The sequence below is a fragment of the Mixophyes fleayi genome, chromosome 9 (assembly GCF_038048845.1).
Source record: "Mixophyes fleayi isolate aMixFle1 chromosome 9, aMixFle1.hap1, whole genome shotgun sequence".
Classification (NCBI taxonomy): domain Eukaryota; kingdom Metazoa; phylum Chordata; class Amphibia; order Anura; family Limnodynastidae; genus Mixophyes; species Mixophyes fleayi.
This window is the reverse complement of record NC_134410.1, coordinates 89,864,397-89,885,932: the sequence shown is the minus strand read 5'-3', so window position 1 is coordinate 89,885,932 and position 21,536 is coordinate 89,864,397. Positions and strand designations below refer to the sequence as shown.

At 45.5% G+C, this 21,536-nt stretch overlaps 1 protein-coding gene across 7 annotated transcripts in view; it reads left to right on the top strand.

Moving 5' to 3' along the window:
- The window catches only part of LOC142100822 (diacylglycerol kinase eta-like), a 481,771-nt gene that overhangs the window by 353,645 nt on the left and 106,590 nt on the right, over positions 1-21,536 (top strand). For all 7 annotated transcript variants that reach the window (XM_075184666.1, XM_075184664.1, XM_075184663.1 and 4 more), the window contains 7 exons: positions 14,451-14,559; positions 14,654-14,793; positions 15,142-15,223; positions 15,533-15,624; positions 16,374-16,473; positions 17,697-17,946; positions 18,035-18,139. In XM_075184666.1, coding sequence (XP_075040767.1) covers positions 14,451-14,559; positions 14,654-14,793; positions 15,142-15,223; positions 15,533-15,624; positions 16,374-16,473; positions 17,697-17,946; positions 18,035-18,139 — 878 coding nt within the window. The remainder of the gene's footprint in view (positions 1-14,450; positions 14,560-14,653; positions 14,794-15,141; positions 15,224-15,532; positions 15,625-16,373; positions 16,474-17,696; positions 17,947-18,034; positions 18,140-21,536) is intronic.

Sequence of the window (21,536 nt, the reverse complement as noted above, 5' to 3'; positions counted from 1 at the left end):
AGTCCGCAACAGTCCGGGTCAGAATACACAGGAATCAGACACAATATGAACAGGACTGCTGGAGTAAATATATGGAGCCAAATACTTTGGCACAGGCCTGTGCACAGACCATGTTTAAATACCTGAGCTGATGAATAGGGTGGGTCTCAAGTCAGAACACATGAACACAGGTTCAGAGCTCTTAAAGGGCCATGCACCTTCTGTTGTACAGAGTATTATTGTGGCACAGGATTCTGCACCTGGAGCTGAGAGAAGAGTAGAGGGAGCGTGCTGGACAGCGGGTTTGAAAAGTAACAGCCGAACTCCCATGTGTGACAATGTGTCTGTGGGGAGTTCCAAGGTTTGGGTTTAGAGTGACATAGAAGAAGTGGTGGCTGGGGCTGCTGTATAAAGGGCATTAGAGAATATGTTGTTATAGAGAGAGATAGCAGTGTTGGGACAGGAAGGTGTCGCTAAGTGTGTGTGCGTATTTGGGAGGGGGGTTACTTGAGGACAGGAGGTACAGAGAGGAAGAAAAAAAGGAGATTTTGATCAGAAAGGCGGAAGACGTAAATAGAGAAGCTGGACATTTTACAAAGGTGGGAGAAGACGAGATTGAGGTAGTGACCAGGACCGGACTGGCCATCTGGCACTTCTGGCAAATGCCAGAAGCGCCGATGATCAGATGGGCCGGTCCCGGACAGTCAATGTACTGTGCCACACAGAAAAATGGTGGGTGGGAGAAATGATGCCACACAGAAAAACTGGGGTAGGGGGAGGTAGATAAAGGATGCCACACAGAAAAACTGGGGGAGGGGGAGGTAGATAAAGGATGCCACACAGAAAAACAGGGGGGGGGAAGGGAGAGGATGCCACACAGAAAAACGGGGAAGGGAGAAACAGAAAGGATACCACACAGACAAACAGGGGAGGGGAAGGGAAAGGCTGCCACACAGAAAAATGGAGGGGGGGAAGAGAAAGGATGCCACACAGAAAAACGGGGGGGAGAGAAAGGATGCCACGCAGGAAAAAGGGGGAGGGAAAGGATGCCACACACAAAATTGGGGGGGGGGAAGAGATAGGATTCCGCACAGAAAAATGGGGGGGAGGGGGAGAGAAAAGATGCCACACAGAAAAGCGGAGGGGGCGGGGGAGAAAGGATGCCACACAGAAAAACGGAGGGGGGGGGGTCCTGTATAGTCCATAATTATTCCTAATGAATATTTATATAAACTCACAGTTTCTACAAATGTAATTTAGTGGTGTTAATAAATTCACTCTGTGGCATAATATGATTTGGGGGCACTATTGTGTGCCGTAATATGATTTGGGGCACAACTGTATGGCATAATATGATTTGGGGACACTACTGTATGGCATAATATGATTTGGAGGCACTATTGTAGCATAATATGATTTGGGGACACTATTGTAGCAGAATATGATTTGGGGCACTATTGTGACATAATATGAACTTAGGCACTACTGTATGGTATAATATGATTTGGGGGCACTACTGTATGATATAATATGATTTGGGGGCACTATTGTGGCATAACATCAACTGGGGGCAGTATTGTGGTATAATATGATTTTGGGGCACTATTGTATGAACTGGGGCACTATTGTGGCATGATATGATTTGGGGGCACTATTGTGGCATAATATGAACTGGGGCACTATTGTGGCATAATATGTTTTGGGGGCACAACTGTATGGCATAATATGATTTGTGGGCTCTATGGTGGCTTAATATCAATTGGGGACACATACTCAGGCATGAGGGAAGGGGGAGAGTGTTAATATAATGTGGGAGGTAGGCTATTAATTTAATGCTGGAGTTTAGGTGGGGGCTAATTATTTAATTGGCGCCATTTTATTTGTGGGGTGATGTGGGTCACTTTAATTTAATATTGGGGCCTAGCAATTTAAGATGGGGTGATTGGACCTTTAATTTAATGCTGGGGTGGTTTGGGGGCTATTAATTGAAAGTGGGGCTGTTTGGGAAAAAAATAACGTCTATTAAATAAATGTGAATATGAACTATTTAATGGCAGCGATGGTTGCGGGAAATACGTATATTTCTTAAACGTAAAAGCTATTTAATTTATTGCTGGGGTTGTTTGGAGGCAGGGAAATAGATTTATTTATTAAATGTGAATACTAGTATTTTAATGTTGAGGCTGGAGGGAGGTCTAATTATAAAACATGGGTTTGTATTGATTAAATACCAGGGCTGGTTTGAGTTTTTTAAATTACATGTACCCATTTTTTTCTAAATAAGGCCTCCAATATTCCAGGATCCAGACAAGCAGCAACTAAAGACACCAGCAGCCACAGGAGGTGAAAGTGTGGACAGGTAGGAGAGAGCAGGACTGTCTGCCAACTGTCCCCAATTTTGGTGACTGTCTCGTTTAGTGAGATTTGGTCCGACTACAAGGACAGTTGGGAGGTATGTCCTACTTCACACTGTACTGCTTGTGAAGGCAGAGCTGCATGCAACTAATAGTATTGCACACAGTATTGCCTGTGTATTTGTCTAACATTTGTCTAAAATGATAACCATGTTACATAATAGGGGCCCCCTGTCTTAAATACCTTCTTTCCCCCCTGGGCGTTAATCCAGCTCTGGTTAGCAGGAGGGAATGGATAGCTGCTCCCAGTCCCTGGATAGTACACAGCCTGCAGAGCAAGCCGAGGAGCTCTAAGTCTCACAAGCTTTGGTAATCTCGTGAGACTAAGAGCTTCCTGCTCACTCTACAGAAAGTTCCCACCCTGATGGATGTCAGCAGTACCAGAAGCATAGATAAGTACAGTGGGCTGGGGGTGTCATAATGTGGCTGGGGGGATGGCGTGATGTGGCTGGGAGGACTCTTAAATGTAATGTTTTGTTATAATGTATGTATCAATGCCCCATGTTGGCCACACCCACAACACAATGTGGTCACGTCCGTTTCGGCACCGACACTGCGCGGCGGCACACGGTTTCTTTCCTGCTGAAATTAAGGTGGGCCTGTGTACTTTAAATGCCAGGGCTGATTTTTAGTCCCAGTCCAGCCCTGGTAGTAACTGTCATGGTGGGTGGGAGACAATGTTCACTAGATGAGGAGGTGTGACTGAGGATTTTAGAGGAACTTCTGATGCCAGTAAAGAGAGCTGGTGCAGTGATGGCATGAAATATTTACCAGTGAATAAAACAAAGGATGAAGAGATTATTAATTTCTTCTACCTTCTTCTGTGATGTAGAAATAACTAACAGAAATCCTGTGTAACTCTTACAATGCTGTATAAATCTGAATACACACTTGTATCTGTCACTCACCGGACGGTTAGTGCCTCTGGTCTGGTACGTGGCTCTCTCTCATTCCTTCCGGCGCCTGTCCTAAGCCGCGGCCATCCGCCATCTTGACTGGATTGCGCATGTGCAGGACTCTTGAACTTAAAACCTTGCTTTTAATCCTATTGGTGAATCAATCACCACTCACTATTTAAGGCACCTGTGTACTTAGTATCGTTGCCTGTTCTTGGTTCTCATTCCCTTGAGACTCCTAGGTGTTTCCTGTGTTCTGCTCGTGTCATCGGTTTTGCTGTGGACAAGTCCTCTCTGCTCATCCGTGGTAAACTTGCCCGCTACAGACTACCTCTACTCCGCTGCATGCCTACACCTGGACAAGCCTTATCTGCTCTTCTGTGGTAAACGTACCCGCTATAGACTGCTTGCCATTCCGCTGCAAACCTGCACCTGGACAAGCCTGCTCTGCTCATCAGTGGTAACGTACCCGCCACAGACTATTTGCTATTCAGCTGCTTGCCTGCATTTGGACAAGTCTCCCTTGCTCATCAGTGGTATACTTGCCGCTACAGACTACCCGCTATTCCGCCACCTACCTGCACCTGGACAAGTCTTCCCATCACCTCAGTGGTACAACTTGCTATCTGCAGACCACTGACGCTCCCGCTACCTACCTTCACCTGGACAAGTCTTCCCATCACCGCAGTGGTACAACTTGCTATCCGCAGACCACTGACGCTCCCGCTACCTACCTGCACCTGGACAAGTCTTCCCATCACCGCAGTGGTACAACTTGCTATCCGCAGACCACTGACGCTCCCGCTCCTACCTGCACCTGGACAACTCTTCCCATCACAGCAGTGGTACAACTTGCTATCCGCAGACCACTGACGCTCCCGCTCCTACCTGCACCTGGACAACTCTTCCCATCACAGCAGTGGTACAACTTGCTATCCGCAGACCACTGACTCTCCCCGCTACCCACCTGCACTGGCACGAGTCTTCACTGCACATCAGTTGTTATACCTATCTCCGCATTATAGTTGCAAGTCGCTGACTCTCCTGCTGCATAGCTGCAAGTCGCTGACTCTCCTGCTGCATAGCTGCAAGTCGCTGACTCTCCTGCTGCATAGCTGCAAGTCGCTGACTCTCCATTTACATTCCTTATCCTAAGTTGTTGTACTGTTCCAACCATTCACCATACTGCCCAGAGGATCGCTGTGATAAACTCTGCCCCTCTGGTAAGCATAATCACACCTGGTGAATCCTGGGTAGAATCTCCTAGTGCCCGTGACAGTAAGAACAGGCCATGACAGACCCAGGATCGGAACCAACAGCTAGGGAGATGCTGCAGCATCTGGTTACTCGGATTGAACAACAAGATGTTCGGCAGCAACAGCTGTCCCAATGTTTTCAGGCCCTAGCCGCCCGAGGAGACCCTGTGCAAAATGTATCAGCTACTGTTGATCCGCCAGTGTCTTCTTTTCCCCCAGTGCCATCCCAGGTGTCTACCACTTCTACGCTACACCTGCCTACTCCCGCTAAATATGGTGGAGACCCGAAAACCTGTAGGGGTTTTCTCAACCAGTGCTCCATTCATTTTGAACTTCAACCTCACAATTTCCCTACTCATCGCTCTAAAGCTGCCTATCTAATTTCTTTGTTTTCCGGACAGGCTCTGGCGTGGGCCTCCCCTCTGTGGGAAAGAAATGACCCTCTATTAGAAGATAGTGCCATATTTATTTCAACTTTCCGAAGAATTTTTGACGAACCTGGTCGTGTTATTTCTGCTGCATACAGTATTCTCCGACTATGCCAAGGATCCCGTTGTCACGGTTACAACACGACTACAGCTAGGAGTCACGAATATGGTGAAAACACTCTGTTTATTCGCAGAAAAGTATAAACAGCGGGTAATCGAGAGCAGTAGTAAATACCAGGTGCAAGCTGATGCAGGAAATAATAAGAATGTTCAGAAACCAGCAGGTAAACAGCTAATGCAGGGAAGCAGGATGTATGAACAGGTTCCAAGCAGGCATGAACCAGAGGAGCAAGGCAGGAGGAAGAATCCACAGGTTGCAACAAGGATATGACATCACAGGATGGGACAACAATAACCAGCCCTGTGTGCTGGGAGTAACAGGTATATAAAGGGAAAAAGAGACCACACCCAGGTGCATGGAATAATTGGAGAACAGAAAGGTTAACCCTTAAAGCACAAGAAATGCACAATAGCAGCACCTCTGGACATCAGAGGTACTGCTGCAAACACATAAAAAGAACAAATACAAATAATAAAGTCCAAAAGGTAGGAGCTGCCAGGCGGATCGTGACAGTACCCCCTCCCTTAAGGGTGGATTCCAGACGCCGAAATTACCAACAATGTCTGAATTCATCAGAATCATATTTCAGAATTGGGGGCCCGGCAGAAAAGTCCTCGTCCATGGGTGGAGAGGCAAAGGAGACCATGCCAGATGGAAGTTGAAGCACCGTAGAACCTCCTTTCTTTTTACGTCCTCCTCTCTTACGGGCCTTCCTTGGAGTTGGGATCTGCGCCAACTGGGAGGAGCACAAAGGTATCACCTGGCCAGGTAAGATGGGTGTTACTGCTGATAATGTAGAGGCCCCGCAAGATGGCACTGCAGGGGTTGGAGAAAACTTTAAGATTACTGCCTCAACAAACAGTTGTAAGTCCCATAGTATGGAATGATCCGTTTCAATAAATGGATTTGCCCATTCCAAAGCTTCTCCTTTAAAATATGAAATAAGGAACAGTACCCGTCCCTTAGGGTTGTTAACAAGCTCTGGTATGGAGGGCATATAAGAGGCAGCAAATTTCAGAAGGGCACAAAGTTGGGAAATGTGCCCCTCAAAGAAAGGCAACGGCTCAGAGTTAGCACCCTCAGCAACAGATGGCTGGGACTTGGCAGACGACTTGGCGGCAGGCCCGGACTGGGCGGCAGACTTGGGGCAGGCCTGGACTGGGCGGCAGACTTGGGGGCAGGCCCGGACTGGGCGGCAAACTTGGGGGCAGGCCCGGACTGGGCAGAAGGCTTGCCAGCAGGGCTGGACTGGGCAGCAGGCCTGGCAGGGACAGCACTTTGAGAAGCCTGAGGGCAGACAGCACTTTGAGAAGCTTGAGGGCAGACAGCACTTTGAGAAGCCTGAGGGCAGACAGCACTTTGAGAAGCCTGAGGGCAGACAGCACTTTGAGAAGGCTGAGGGCAGACAGCACTTTGAGAAGCCTGAGGGCAGACTGCACCAAGTGGTAATTCGGGCTGGACCGCATGGACTGGCAACTCGGGCTGGACCGTATGGACTGGCAACTCGGGCTGGACCGCATGGACTGGCAACTCGGGCTGGACCCACATGGACTGGCAACTCTGGAGCGGACTGTAAGGGCAGCGCCCCCTCTGGAGCGGACTGTAAGGGCAGCGCCCGCTCTGGAGCGGACTGTAAGGGCAGCGCCCCCTCTGGAGCGGACTGTAAGGGCAGCGCCCCCTCTGGAGCGGACTGTAAGGGCAGCGCACCCTCTGAAGAAGTCTTTAAGGGCAGCGCCCCCTCTGGAGCAGACTGGAAGGGCAGCGCCCCCTCTGGAGCAGACTGGAAGGGCAGCGCCCCCTCTGGAGAAGACTGTAAGAACAGCGCCCCCTCTGGAGAAGACTGTAACAGCAGCGCCCCCTCTGGAGAAGTCTTTAAGGGCAGCGCCCCCTCTGGAGAAGTCTTTACGGGCAGCGCCCCATCTGGAGGAGTCTTTAAGGGCAGCGCCCCCTCTGGAAGAGTCTTTAAGGGCAGCGCCCCCTCTGGAGCAGGCTGAAGCTCAGGAACAGAGACAGCGGCTGAAGACTTGGAACTGGAGTCAGAGGCAGGAGACTCGGGACCGGACACAGTGGCAGGAGACTCGGGACCGGACACAGTGGCAGGAGACTCGGGACCGGACACAGTGGCAGGAGACTCGGGACCGGACACAGTGGCAGGAGACTCGGGACCGGACACAGTGGCAGGAGACTCGGGACGGGACACAGTGGCAGGAGACTCGGGACGGGACACAGTGGCAGGAGGCTCAGGACCGGACACAGTGGCAGGAGGCTCAGGACCGGACACAGTGGCAGCAGGCTCGGGACCGGACACAGTGGCAGGAGACTCGGGACCGGACACAGTGGCAGGAGACTCGGGACCGGACACAGTGGCAGGAGACTCGGGACCGGACACAGTGGCAGGAGACTCGGGACCGGACACAGTGGCAGGAGACTCGGGACCGGACACAGTGGCAGGAGGCTCAGGACCGGACACAGTGGCAGCAGGCTCAGGACCGGACACAGTGGCAGCAGGCTCAGGACCGGACACAGTGGCAGCAGGCTCAGGACCGGACACAGTGGCAGCAGGCTCCAAGCTGGAGGCAGATGATGTGACCTCAGAGCTGGAGGCAGATGATGTCACCTCAGAGCTGGAGGCAGAGGCTGGCACCTCGGCACAGGAGACAGAGGCTGGCACCTCGGCACAGGAGACAGAGGCTGGCACCTCGGCACAGGAGACAGAGGCTGGCACCTCAGCACAGGAGACAGAGGCTGGCACTTCGGCACAGGAGACAGAGGCTGGCACTTCGGCACAGGAGACAGAGGCTGGCACCTCGGCATAGGAGACAGAGGCTGGCACCTCGGCACAGGAGACAGAGGCTGGCACCTCGGCACAGGAGTCAGAAGCTGGCACCTCGGCACAGGAGACAGAGGCTGGCACCTCTGCACAGGAGACAGAGGCTGGGACCTCGCCACAGGAGACAGAGGCTGGGACCTCGACACAGGAGACAGAGGCTGGGACCTCGACACAGGAGACAGAGGCTGGGACCTCGACACAGGAGACAGAGGCTGGGACCTCGACACAGGAGACAGAGGCTGGGACCTCGACACAGGAGACAGAGGCTGGGACCTCGACACAGGAGACAGAGGCTGGGACCTCGACACAGGAGACAGAGGCTGGGACCTCGACACAGGAGACAGAGGCTGGGACCTCGACACAGGAGACAGAGGCTGGGACCTCGATACAGGCGGCTGGTGCTGGCGCCTCAGGACAGGCGGCTGGAGCTGGCGCCTCAGGACAGGCGGCTGGAGCTGGCAGATTGAATCTCTTCCCAGAGAACAGAAATGGTGGAGCATAAACAGTTTTGGAATGCAGAGAGGAAATAACAGGATATGGTTCAGTAAGCTGACGTGGTCTACGGACAGGACAGTCCTGCAAGAAATGTGCATTGCTGGCACAGTAGAGACACAACTTATATGTTATCTTGCGCCGCCGTTCCTCTTCGGTCAGATGGGGGCGTGGACCACCTGTGTACTGGGAATTTGTTACCCTATAGTTCATAGAAAACAGCAAATTTGTAGAAGTACTTTTAAGAGGTGCTGTTTGCACAGGTTCATCAGCAGAGAAGGTGGATTGAGGCAGCTCAGCAGCTTCTGAATTAAGAGAGGCAGAATCTGACAGTCTCCTGAGTGGGTCCACAAGTAAAGAGGAAAATCTAGCAAGCTGAGAACGTAGCAATATAATGACCATCTGTAAAGTTTGTAGCAGTGGCAATTCCATGATTGGTGAAACAGACATGTTGCAAAAAACAAATGAAAACTTGATTGCAGAAAAAAGGTCCCAGAATAAAACAAAACTTTCACCTGACTCCAAAGCTGTTTTGTAGGCTGGTTATACTGTCACGGTTACAACAGGAGTACAGCTAGGAGTCACGAATATGGTGAAAACACTCTATTTGCAGAAAAGTATAAACAGCAGGTAATCGAGAGCAGTAGTAAATACCAGGTGCAAGCTGATGCAGGAAATAATAAGAATGTTCAGAAACCAGCAGGTAAACAGCTAATGCAGGGAAGCAGGATGTATGAACAGGTTCCAAGCAGGCATGAACCAGAGGAGCAAGGCAGGAGGAAGAATCCACAGGTTGCAACAAGGATATGACATCACAGGATGGGACAACAATAACCAGCCCTGTGTGCTGGGAGTAACAGGTATATAAAGGGAAAAAGAGACCACACCCAGGTGCATGGAATAATTGGAGAACAGAAAGGTTAACCCTTAAAGCACAAGAAATGCACAATAGCAGCACCTCTGGACATCAGAGGTACTGCTGCAAACACATAAAAAGAACAAATACAAATAATAAAGTCCAAAAGGTAGGAGCTGCCAGGCGGATCGTGACACCCGTTCAGTAGGCCAGTACGTAATCCAATTCCGTACACTTGCCTCTGAACTCCAATGGAACAGTGAGGCGCTGATAGCTGCCTTCTGGCAGGGTCTTGCTGACAAAATAAAAGACGCTCTGACCTCACAAGAGTTACCCTCTTCCTTGGATGATTTGATTTCTCTGTGCCACATAGTAGACATGAGATTCTGAGAAAGAGATTCTGAAAGAGAAAGTTCATCTAAAGTCTCCGTTCACCCGACATCTCGAGTTCGTCACCTTCCACCTCCTGTAGAACCCATGGAGATAGGACGCTCTAGACTAACTTCTGAGGAGAGAGAGCGACGAGTGAAAAATAGACTCTGTATCTATTGCGCTGACCCTACTCATATGCTGATCTCTTGTCCCAGAAAGTCGGGAAACCTGAGTCCCTAACCTGTTCCGGAGAGGTAAGATTAGGGTCCCTGGAATCCTCTTCATGTCTCATGGACTCTAAAATTTGTTCTTTCGCTGTTACTGTTTCCACTTCTACCAAGTCATTTACGTCTCAAGCACTTCACCGCTAAAGATGGCTCACGAGTTATCAATGGAATTATTACTCAACGTACCATTCCTTTGACCCTTCAAATCGGAGCTTTACATCGAGAGCAAATTTCTTTTTTGGTCCTTCCCGTTACTACCAGTACTATTGTACTTGGCTTTCCGTGGCTTCAACTCCATTCTCCTCAGATTGACTGGAACACTCCGCAAGTCATTTCCTGGGGTCCGAATTGTCATCACAAATGTCTGACTCGAGTTGTTCCAGTAAAAAAAAAAATCTTCTATAGCACCTTGTCCGCCCGGCCTTCCTCCACAGTATGCTTCCTTTGCGGATGTATTTGATAAAGCCCAGTCAGAACGCCTTCCACCCCATCGGGTTTGGGATTGTCCGATAGACTTACAACCTGGCAAGATCCCTCCTAGGGGTCGTGTATACCCTCTGTCGTTACCAGAGACTCAGGCGATGTCTATGTCAAAGAAAATCTCCATCGTGGGTTTATTCGGCCATCCACCTCTCCCGCTGGAGCGGGGTTCTTCTTTGTTAAGAAGAAGGATGGGTCATTACGACCTTGTATAGACTATCGAGGCCTTAACGCCATTACTATCAAAAATCGCTACCCTATCCCGTTAATTACCGAACTGTTTGACCGCATCAAGGGAGCTCGAATATTCACTAAACTAGATCTTCGTGGTGTCTACAACTTAATTCGGATCAAGGCCGGAGACGAATGGAAGACAGCTTTTAACACCAGGGATGGACACTATGAATATCTAGTCATGCCTTTTGGGTTGTGTAACGCCCCAGCTGTCTTCCAGGGATTCGTGAATGAAATCTTCCGGGATCTGTTGTATGTTTGTGTCGTCGTCTATCTGGACGACATATTGATTTTCTCGCAAGATCTGTCCTCCCATCAACAGCATGTGGCAGAGGTCCTTTCTAGACTCCAAAAAAAATTACTATTCTGCAAGTTAGAAAAATGTTCCTTTGAATTATCCCAGATTCCATTCTTGGGATATATTGTTTCTGGAGTTGGTCTAGAGATGGATCCGGAGAAAGTCAATGCAGTGCTACTTTGGCCCCAGCCAACTACTCTCAGGGCGATTCAACGCTTCTTAGGGTTCGCGAACTATTATCGACGCTTCATTCAAGGTTTCTCCTCCATTGTCTCCCCAATCGTGGCTCTGACCCGTAAGGGCGCCAATACCAAGCAATGGTCGGCTGAGGCACTTCAAGCATTTCAATTCCTTAAGAAGGCGTTCTCCACCGCTCCTGTTCTTCGACAACCTGACGTGACTCTTCCCTTCTTCCTCGAAGTAGATGCTTCTAATATTGGACTAGGGGCCATTCTATCCCAAAGATCAGAACAAAGGAAATTCCATCCCTGTGCTTTCTACTCCCGAGCTCTTCTACCTGCCGAGAAAAACTATACTATCGGGGATAAAGAGCTATTGGCCATAAAAGTGGCTTTAGAGGAGTGGAGATATTTACTAGAAGGGGCTCGTCACCCCTTGACTATTTTTACTGACCACAAAAATCTTCTCTATTTACAGTCAGCTCAATGTATGAACCCCCGACAAGCAAGATGGTCACTTTTTTTCTCTCGCTTTGATTTAATCATAACTTTCAAACCGGCTTCAAAAAATAAAAAAGCTGATTGGGCGGTTGCTGCTTCCACTGACGCTGAAGATTGTTTTGACCGTCCTATATTGGATCCTAAATCTGTGAGTTTAGCCACTTCTTCCACCAATGTTCTACCATTTGGGAAAACCCTTGTGCCACCACCTCTGCGTAAAAATATTTTGTCGTGGTATCACTCCTCTCATTTCACTGGACATTCTGGAGAACGAAAAACACTAGAGATTCTCTCTCTGAGCTATTGGTGGCCCTCGATTAGGAAAGATGTCAAAGAATTTGTGGCTGCTTGTGACATTTGTTCCCAATTTAAAACCTCCCGTAGAACACCGGCGGGCCTACTCCAACCACTACCTATTCCTTCCAAACCATGGACCCATATAAGTATGGACTTGGTCACTGATCTTCCCCCCAGCAAGAAATGTAATACCATCTGGGTAGTGGTAGATAGATTCTCAAAGATGGTCCATTTCATTCCTTTGACAGGATTACCCTCTTCATCTACATTGGCTGACCATTTCATCAAGAAAATTTTTCGGATTCATGGATGTCCATCTGAGATCGTTTCAGACAGAGGAGTGCAGTTCGTCTCCAGATTCTGGCGAGCCCTTTGCAAAACCTTGGGTATTCGACTGTCATTATAGTCATCATACGATCCTCAGTCGAATGGGCAGACCGAGAGAGTCAACCAGGATTTAGAGACTTTCATAAGAATGTTTTCCTCAGCCAACCAGGACAATTGGGTAGACTTGCTTCCATGGGCTGAATTCGCCCACAATAATATGAATCACGAGTCATCTTTGAAAACACCTTTCTTTGTGGTATACGGTCACCATCCGTCTCTCCCAGAATTTCCTGCCCTCCCTCCCACCCAAGTTCCTGCTGTGGAGAATTTATGCCAGAGATTTAAAACTATCTGGTCTCAGGTTAAAACCTCCCTGAAGAAGGCATCTTCCAGATATAAATTTTTTGCTGACAAAAAGAGGCGAGCAATTCCACCACTCAAAATTGGAGACCGTGTATGGCTTTCTACCAGGAATATTCGCCTGAAGGTTCCTTCCATGAAGTTTGCCCCACGTTATATCGGTCCATATAAAATCACTCAAGTGATTAATCCCGTGTGTTTCAAGTTGTTATTAACAAAGAACCTTCGGATCTCCAATGCCTTTCACGTTTCATTACTCAAGCATCTCATCATCAACCGATTCCCGGTTCCTCCTTCAGTACCTCGCCCAGTTCAAGCTCATCAAGAGGAGGAGTTCGAGATTACCCATATACTGGATGCCAAAATCTCTCGTGGAATCCTTTGCTTCCTGGTGCATTGGAAGGGTTTTGGCCCTGAGGAGCGCTTTTGGATCCACGCAGAAGATCTCAATGCTCCAGCTCTTCTAAAGAAATTTTATTCCAAATATCCGGGCAAACCCGGTTTCAAGTGTTCTGTGCCCACCTTTAAAAGGGGGGGTACTGTCACTCACTGGACGGTTAGTGCCTCTGGTCTGGTACGTGGATCTCTCTCATTCCTGCCGGCGCCTGTCCTAAGCCGCGGCCGTCCGCCATCTTGACTGGATTGCGCATGTGCAGGACTCTTGAACTTAAAACCTTGCTTTTAATCCTATTGGTGAATCAATCACCACTCACTATTTAAGGCACTTGTGTACTTAGTATCGTTGCCTGTTCTTGGTTCTCATTCCCTTGAGACTCCTAGGTGTTTCCTGTGTTCTGCTCGTGTGATTGGTTTTGCTGTGGACAAGTCCTCTCTGCTCATCCGTGGTAAACTTGCCCGCTACAGACTACCTCTACTCCGCTGCATGCCTACACCTGGACAAGCCTTATCTGCTCTTCTGTGGTAAACGTACCCGCTATAGACTGCTTGCCATTCCGCTGCAAACCTGCACCTGGACAAGCCTGCTCTGCTCATCAGTGGTAACGTACCGACCACAGACTATTTGCTATTCAGCTGCTTGCCTGCATTTGGACAAGTCTCCCTTGCTAATCAGTGGTATACTTGCCGCTACAGACTACCCGCTATTCCGCCACCTACCTGCACCTGGACAAGTCTTCCCATCACCGCAGTGGTACAACTTGCTATCCACAGACCACTGACGCTCCCGCTCCTACCTGCATCTGGACAACTCTTCCCATCACAGCAGTGGTACAACTTGCTATCCGCAGACCACTGACGCTCCCGCTCCTACCTGCACCTGGACAACTCTTCCCATCACAGCAGTGGTACAACTTGTTATCCGCAGACCACTGACTCTCCCAGCTACCCACCTGCACTGACACGAGTCTTCACTGCACATCAGTTGTTATACCTATCTCCGCATTATAGTTGCAAGTCGCTGACTCTCCTGCTGCATAGCTGCAAGTCGCTGACTCTCCTGCTGCATAGCTGCAAGTCGCTGACTCTTCATTGACATTCCTTATCCTAAGTTGTTGTACTGTTCCAACCATTCACCATACTGCCCAGAGGATCGCTGTGATAAACTCTGCCCCTCTGGTAAGCATAATCACACCTGGTGAATCCTGGGTATAAACTCCTAGTGCCCGTGACAGTATCAAATGACACAGAACAAACAACAGTAGCTATACAGACTAACACTGCCTAAACAGCCTGAATAAGTAGGGTAACAGAGTCATAATGGTGATAATATGGCTACAGTATACTGAAATAAATGGATGTGTAATAACCCACTGAGATATTGGGCAAGTAAATAGCAAATATTCTCATTTCGAATTTGCTGGTAAAATAATATTAATATTAATAATAAGACTGATATTAAAAAAATAGATTCTGCTTGACTATAACATTTTCCAATTTTCCAAAGGCTTCGTCTGTTCCAGAAGTTCTCAACTTTTCGTATCCTTGTTTGTGGGGGAGATGGCAGTGTTGGATGGGTTCTTTCTGAAATTGACAAGCTGGGACTTCACAAACAGGTAGAAAAAGTTTGTGTGATGTGCTATTATGTATCATGACATCATTTCTATTGGTTATTTTAACTTTTTATATGTATTGTTTTGGTATGTACAGTGCCAACTTGGGGTATTACCGCTTGGCACAGGGAATGACTTGGCTCGGGTCCTGGGATGGGGAAGTCTGTGTGATGATGATGCTCAATTGCTCCAAATACTCGAGAAGCTAGAACGTGCCACAACCAAAATGCTGGACAGGTAATGAGTGATGCCTTTTTAAATCCCTCAACATTTCATTACTAATACAATTAAGGCTTCCAAAATGGAAAATCTAGACAACCATCTGACCAGAAGTTTGTTCAGAACATAAAATCAGCTCCATACGTTCTTTTAGGTCCCAAATAAGGTAAGATTATAAGAATCTGTTACCATTTTGTAATGCTAATTTGGGCTCAGCCAGAGTTTTACTTAGAGAAAGGGAAGAATTAAAGTTAAACATTTTGGTGTAAAAATTATATTAGGATTTCTGCTATTTAGTGGGTGATTCACAATACCTGTTTTTATCACTTTATTGGCTGTAGTATTTTCAGTCTTTTTAACCCTTAGGTGGAGCATTTTAACATATGAATCCCCAAAACACTCACCACCAACAATCAGAGAAGATGAAAATGGAGAGCCCAGGATTCAGGTGAGCACAACTATTTTAGACATGACAAATGGTTGGTTTGCTCTGTCCGACTATTAAGACTGAAAATGTACAAAATGTTTTTTACATTTATGGAAATAGTACATATTTTATGTATCACAATACCGCAAAAAACCTTTTTATCCGGTTTATACAGTCATAACAGAGGTTTCTATTTCTCTTTGCCCAGTGACTGCCGTAAGAACTGTTTCTTTGCTTATTTTACTACATTATTCCAGTTTATTTTACTTCACATAATTAGAGAAGTTAATCCAGTCTCCTTTCTGAATTCTCCATCCTTTATGTTGGCAGGTGCAAATTTCTCAATATGCTGATTCTGTTGCCTTCCACCTAGCTAAGATCCTGGACTCAGATAAGCACTGTGATGTAATTTCTTCTGCCAAGTAAGTTCTGCTACAGGCTACTTGCAGTATTGTTTTACTATGATCTCTTGTATTTGAAATGATGAAATATAGATATTTAAAAATCACACTGAACGTTTGCTCTGTTACTTAATTTAATTTATTGTATCAAGTATATACCTGTGCAAATCATGTAATTATAACTGAGACAGTAGGCCAAGGGTGTCTATTTATTAAAGGAAAATAAGCCCTAAAGGCTGTGAAAAGGGTATTTTTCACAGGATTTATGGCTTCTTCCTGTTTACCAAAACCCAGAGCTGGTAAAGCCTTTTAACCAAGAATAGCAATGATACTCTGATTGCTGACGCCATCTCAGGATGGAGTTGGCAGGGAATGCACACATGAAAAAATTCTTTATCTTTAAACTAAAGCATATTCTGTGTTTGTTTTTTTATTAATTTTTTTCTCTTTTTTATTTTGGGCAACCAATCTGGCCCAGATTGCATGCCAGAGTCAGCATGTCGGCTTAAGCATGCGCACAGGATCCCTGGACTGACTTGGCAGGCGATAAGAGTAGTGTTACTGCTGCCGACCAGTGTCGTTGGGGCAGCTGAGTATTGCTGAGCTGTCCCAGTGACATTTTTATAATATATTGGCCATTAAAAGGTTTTCTATTGCTGCGATACACACTAGATACAAAATCTTATCATCGGGGGACTCTTAACAAATAGACCCTTAAGCTTTACTGAAAGGACACTTATTGAGCAATTCCATTTTTTACCTCTGGACAGGTTCTTGTGCCTTTCTGTAAATGAGTTCATCACAGAAGTGGGGAAGGCATATAAGCGAGCTGCAGAAAACTATGAAGAAGCTGATAACATGACTAGAAAGGTAAGAAAATCTGAAAGAATACATGGGCTTTCAGTTTCTCTGTGCATGCGCAAGCTGGCTAGTCGCCTCTCGCAGGCACTTATCTGCAGAAACTGGGCGAGTAAGTATGGAACAGCTGAGTGATGTTCTATTTATAAATTGCGGCAACAAGAGATTTTATCGCTGCAATGAAAAAATTGGCCTTATCACTGGAAAATCATAACATATTTGCATTACAATGAAAGAGTATCTGATGCAATGATTTATGTATATCTCACCATCTTAATGATTTTAGCAGTAGTGCTATTTTTGTATCTAAAATGCATCTAAGAATTTCTGTGGATAAAGATGAACAAATATCTAGACATTTGATTTGCAGAATGATTCACTATGCACAAAGTTCTTTTTTCTTTCTAGAAATTGTTGTTAAAAGGGTAATAATTTTACTAGCAAATTTTGTTCTAGAGTCTACATTTTTTTCAGAGCTCATATTGTACACTGAAAGTCACAGAAACACCATATTTGCTGAAATATGTCACACATCTTTACCAGGGCACATTCTGGAATTCATAATCTATGTGCTATTATTTTCCTCAGTTCAGAATACATTTAAACACTGGATAGTTACTTTTCCGTGCATGATCCCTTAGTAGAGAATAAATAATTTAGCAATTGGGTTCATTACCAAGCCAATGGTTTCGCAAAGCAACAGTGAACTATTCAAAAAATGCAGCTTACACGTCTTAAATTACACAAAGCAAGCATTTAAAAATATCCTAACTTATATAGATAAAAAGATAAATATAGAACTAAATGTATTAATGAATTGTTAGAAAATGCAAAACTAGAGCAATTATTGTTTTACATAATTATATATAACTATAAGAGCTCATGCACTTAAGTGCCATTTACCCCCTTAATAATCTGGTGCAGTACACTATGTTTTACCATATAAGGCTCATTTCCTTCCCCTGCATTAGATCATATTTCTTTTCCCTGCATTAGGTACATTTGCAACCAATTAACAACCAATTAAACCCTTGTTTCATTGTCTAACATGCTTGAAACAAATCAAGGCTAATTGCTGAATTCTTTCTGAGGTTCAGTGCCAATTTTTCAACAAAATGCAATGTTAGTTCATGTAGTCTAGTGTCAAAGCATGAATGGATGTTATGTTATGTTTGTGTGAAAACTCCTGTCAATGCAAATTATGAAGCTGAGTATGTTTTATTATTATTTTACAGTGCTCAATGCTTAATGAAAAGCTAGATTCGTTGGTTAGGGCTCTTAATGAAGAGTCACTGGCATTACTGACCACCTCTCCACGGAACCTTCATCCAGACTCTGCATTGAAGGAAAACAGCAAAGAAGTGAATGAGAAGGTGGATCATTTGGATGAAGTAGCAAAAATGTTCAAATCTAAGGAGCAGCTTATGCTGAGGGCCAATAGCCTAAAGAAAGCTTTGAAGCAGATAATTGAGCAGGCGGAGAAGGGTGAGACATACATGAATTGTTTAGTAATTGAGGGCAAATGACTAAATGTTATTAATCATTTGAGCATATCATTTTCCTTCAAACATAGCTGTGGATGAACAGAACAGACACACTCAAGTTTTCAGTAGCTCTGCAACATCGCCACTCCAGAAAGAAAGCTCAGAAGAATTTAACAAAGAAGCTGAGAGGTTAGGTAAGTCAATGAGACACATTACATTATCATCTCTAAGAATTACTTTTAGTGTGCACTAGTAATTAAAGACAGATGGGCCTGATTCAGGAAGGAACGTGAACGGAAATTTTGTTTATACAAAAATCAACCTCTAAATCAATCTGTGCATGCATTGCCCAGAACCAGCTCATATGCCACAGAATGCAGCCACGTTCAATCCATCTACTAGCGCAAAGGACATTTACTTCAACCTACAATTTCAGGGAGGGAACAGGGCAGGGATGGGGGCATTTGGCTGTAGTCAATGTACAATAAGAGCGTGCCAATTGTGCGTCTGATCTAAGTTCTGGGCATCTCTAAACTATCTCTTGCTCCAGCTACAGGGCTAGTCCAAGTGCCGCTTACTAATGATGACGGCTGTGTATGCATGCTATACCAGGTATTTGCAATCAGTAGCAATTGTAAAAATGTTTTTTATTGCAGAGTAGACATTAATAACATGCTAGTAAATGTATATCATGAAAAAAAACATTAGTTTTTTTCATGATATACATTTATACATTAGTATAGGCATTAATGTTTTGTCATTAATGCCTATACTATATCAGTTGACATTAATATATATATATATATATATATATATATATATATTATTTTTTTTTGTGCATTCCTGAGAATTTATTTTCCACATAGGTATTGGACGTATCCTGCAGTGTCCTGTGTAGTCAAACAGAGCAGACCTACACCCGTATTCACAGCACATGTATATTCAGATCATCACCCTTGTTGAGTTTGGACATGCGCAGACCCTAATTAAGTGCGTTCTGAAACAAATGCACATTCATCATCATCATCATTTATTTATATAGCGCCACTGATTCCGCAGCGCTGTACAGAGAACTCATTCACATCAGTCCCTGCCCCCATGGGGCTTACAGTCTAAATTCCCTAACGTACACAGACAGACAGACACTAAGGTCAATTTTGATAGCAACCAATTAACCTACTAGTATGTTTTTGGAGTGTGGGAGGAAACCGGAGCACCCGGAGGAAACCCACGCAAATACAGGGAGAACATACAAACGCCACACAAATAAGGCCATGGTCGGGAATTGAACTCATGACCCCAATGCTGTGAGGCAGAAGTGCTAACCACTTAGCCACCGTGCTGCCTCAATGCGTTCAGTATGCGTTGCTTAGATGAATCAGGCCTAGATATGTCTTCTGGCTGGTTTGTGTGTGTAAACAACATTAGTGCTTCTAAGAAGGCCAGCTTAGATTATCGGGAAGACTGAAGGAAATTTGGAAGTTTCCAGGGTTTTGGAGGAACCTTACACTGATTAATGTTCCATGTCCCTTCTGTTGGTGCATGGTCAGACCAAGTGATCAGGAGGATGTTCATAGTGTTGGTGTGTTGTAATATTCATTTATCGGATAATATAAGATCAATTCATGAGTAAGAATTGTGGACATTGGAGAAGAAAATATATTCCCTCGCACCAGGGGCGTAGACGCTCCAAATATCGTAAATGTCATTTCCGGCTAGTATTTTTCTGAACGCTGTGGATGGCCGCGTGTTTACTGTGGGTGTGTCTGAATGGGGAATGTGTGATTCATCAATTTTCGTATCTGGGGTTAACATAAAGTCTCCTAATATGACAAGGTGTCCTATTCTCACTTTTTGTATCTCCTCGCATACTGTTTTGAGAAAGAGGATCTGCCTAGAGTTGGGGGTATATAGTGATACTATAGTCACATCTTTACCTTTCAATACCCCTGTAATAATTAAATATTTTCCATTTTAAAGTTCTAACTCGGTTTTGAGGGTGAAGGAAGTTCATGCATTTATTAGGATAGTGACTCCATTCCTCTTAAAGGGGCCATTAGCAGTATAGCATGCCGGGAATCTATTATTCTCAAAGACAGGCGAAGTCTGGGATGAAAAATACATTTTTTGTAAAGCGACAATATCTGCCCTATTGTTATGCAAAGTGTTGATGACAAGTCTTTTATCCGAGAATTGATTCTCCTAATGTTCAGAGTGAAAATCTTAATCATTGTAGCGGTGTGAGTTTAAGATGATGTGCCCAAAGAATTGGGCTACAGTATTTTCCACAAGGAAAGGAGTGTGGCATGAAATTTTAATATGAGAGGTTGGCAAAAACACCACACATGCAACACAGCCAAAACAATAAAACAATATTACATTTACAATTTTTAAAAACAACCTGGACATATTAATAGTATGAAAACCTAGAAAATTCTTTGTATATATATCTCAATAACAAAAATATGAACTAACTTCCTTACATTAAGAATCTCACAAAATGTTTTGGTGTTATTTAAAAATACTACCCAAATGAACTAATCATTTGACTAATCATACAGAGATCGTTTCTAAACAATATAAATAGAACTAACTTCCTTATATCAAGGAGCGCACAAAATGTTGCTCAGCATACTTTTGACACAACCCCAAATATGTGTATCCAATCTCACTAAACTGTAAAAAGGAAACAGTAGAGTAGGTATCTTGTCTGCATCAGGGGCAGATCCAGAAGTTAATTGTACCGGGGGCGATTTAGGGGGGGCGATTTAGCCCCGCCCCCTTTTTGACACCTAAGGCTGCTGACGGCTGCACACTATGTGCAGATCCGTTCAGCAGAAAGAGTTAGGGAGAGAGTCCTGCCCGGCTGCTCTGATTGCGTCAATCAGAGCAGTTGGGCAGGACTCTCTCCCTAACTCTCTCTGCTGAACGGATCTGCACATAGTGTGCAGCCGCCGGCAGCAAGCCCCTGCTAGGGGGGGGCGAACGGCCCGATCGCCCCCCCCCTGGATCCGCCACTGGTCTGCATACCAATTTTGAAGGAGGCATCAAACTGATGAATATCGTACATCAGACGAGAATGATACCTAAATCTCAGGTAAGTGTAAACAATATCAGTGTTACCTGTTTCTATTACCTGTTCCTACCCGGGACGGGACCAGTTGGTTTGTGGAGAAGCTCTCTGTGTGGAGGTACAGGATTTAACAGGGATGTTCCATTCTTCCAGAAATTTGGTACCTGAATCTAGTTAAGACACAACATACCTAGAGCCCCAATTTTGAATAAGAAGTTTTACAAAGAAGACTGTAGGAAATGTCACTTGAATGTAGGGCCGCTGTGATAGGATGCAGCATGTGTCTTTGTTAATTGTGGTCAAGGAATGATCAAAGAATAGTTGAAGTTCTACTAAGATCTGCGCATTTATAGGTCTCCTCACTGCTCTAAGAAAGTTCTCTTTACATGAAAAAAAGTATCTGGAGAAGGATGTCTCTAGACCGGCGGTTCCCAAACTGTGCGCCGCGGCTCCCTGGGGTGCCGCGGCGCTGTCACAGGGGTGCCGCGATCGCCTAGAAAAAAAAAGAAAATAGAAAA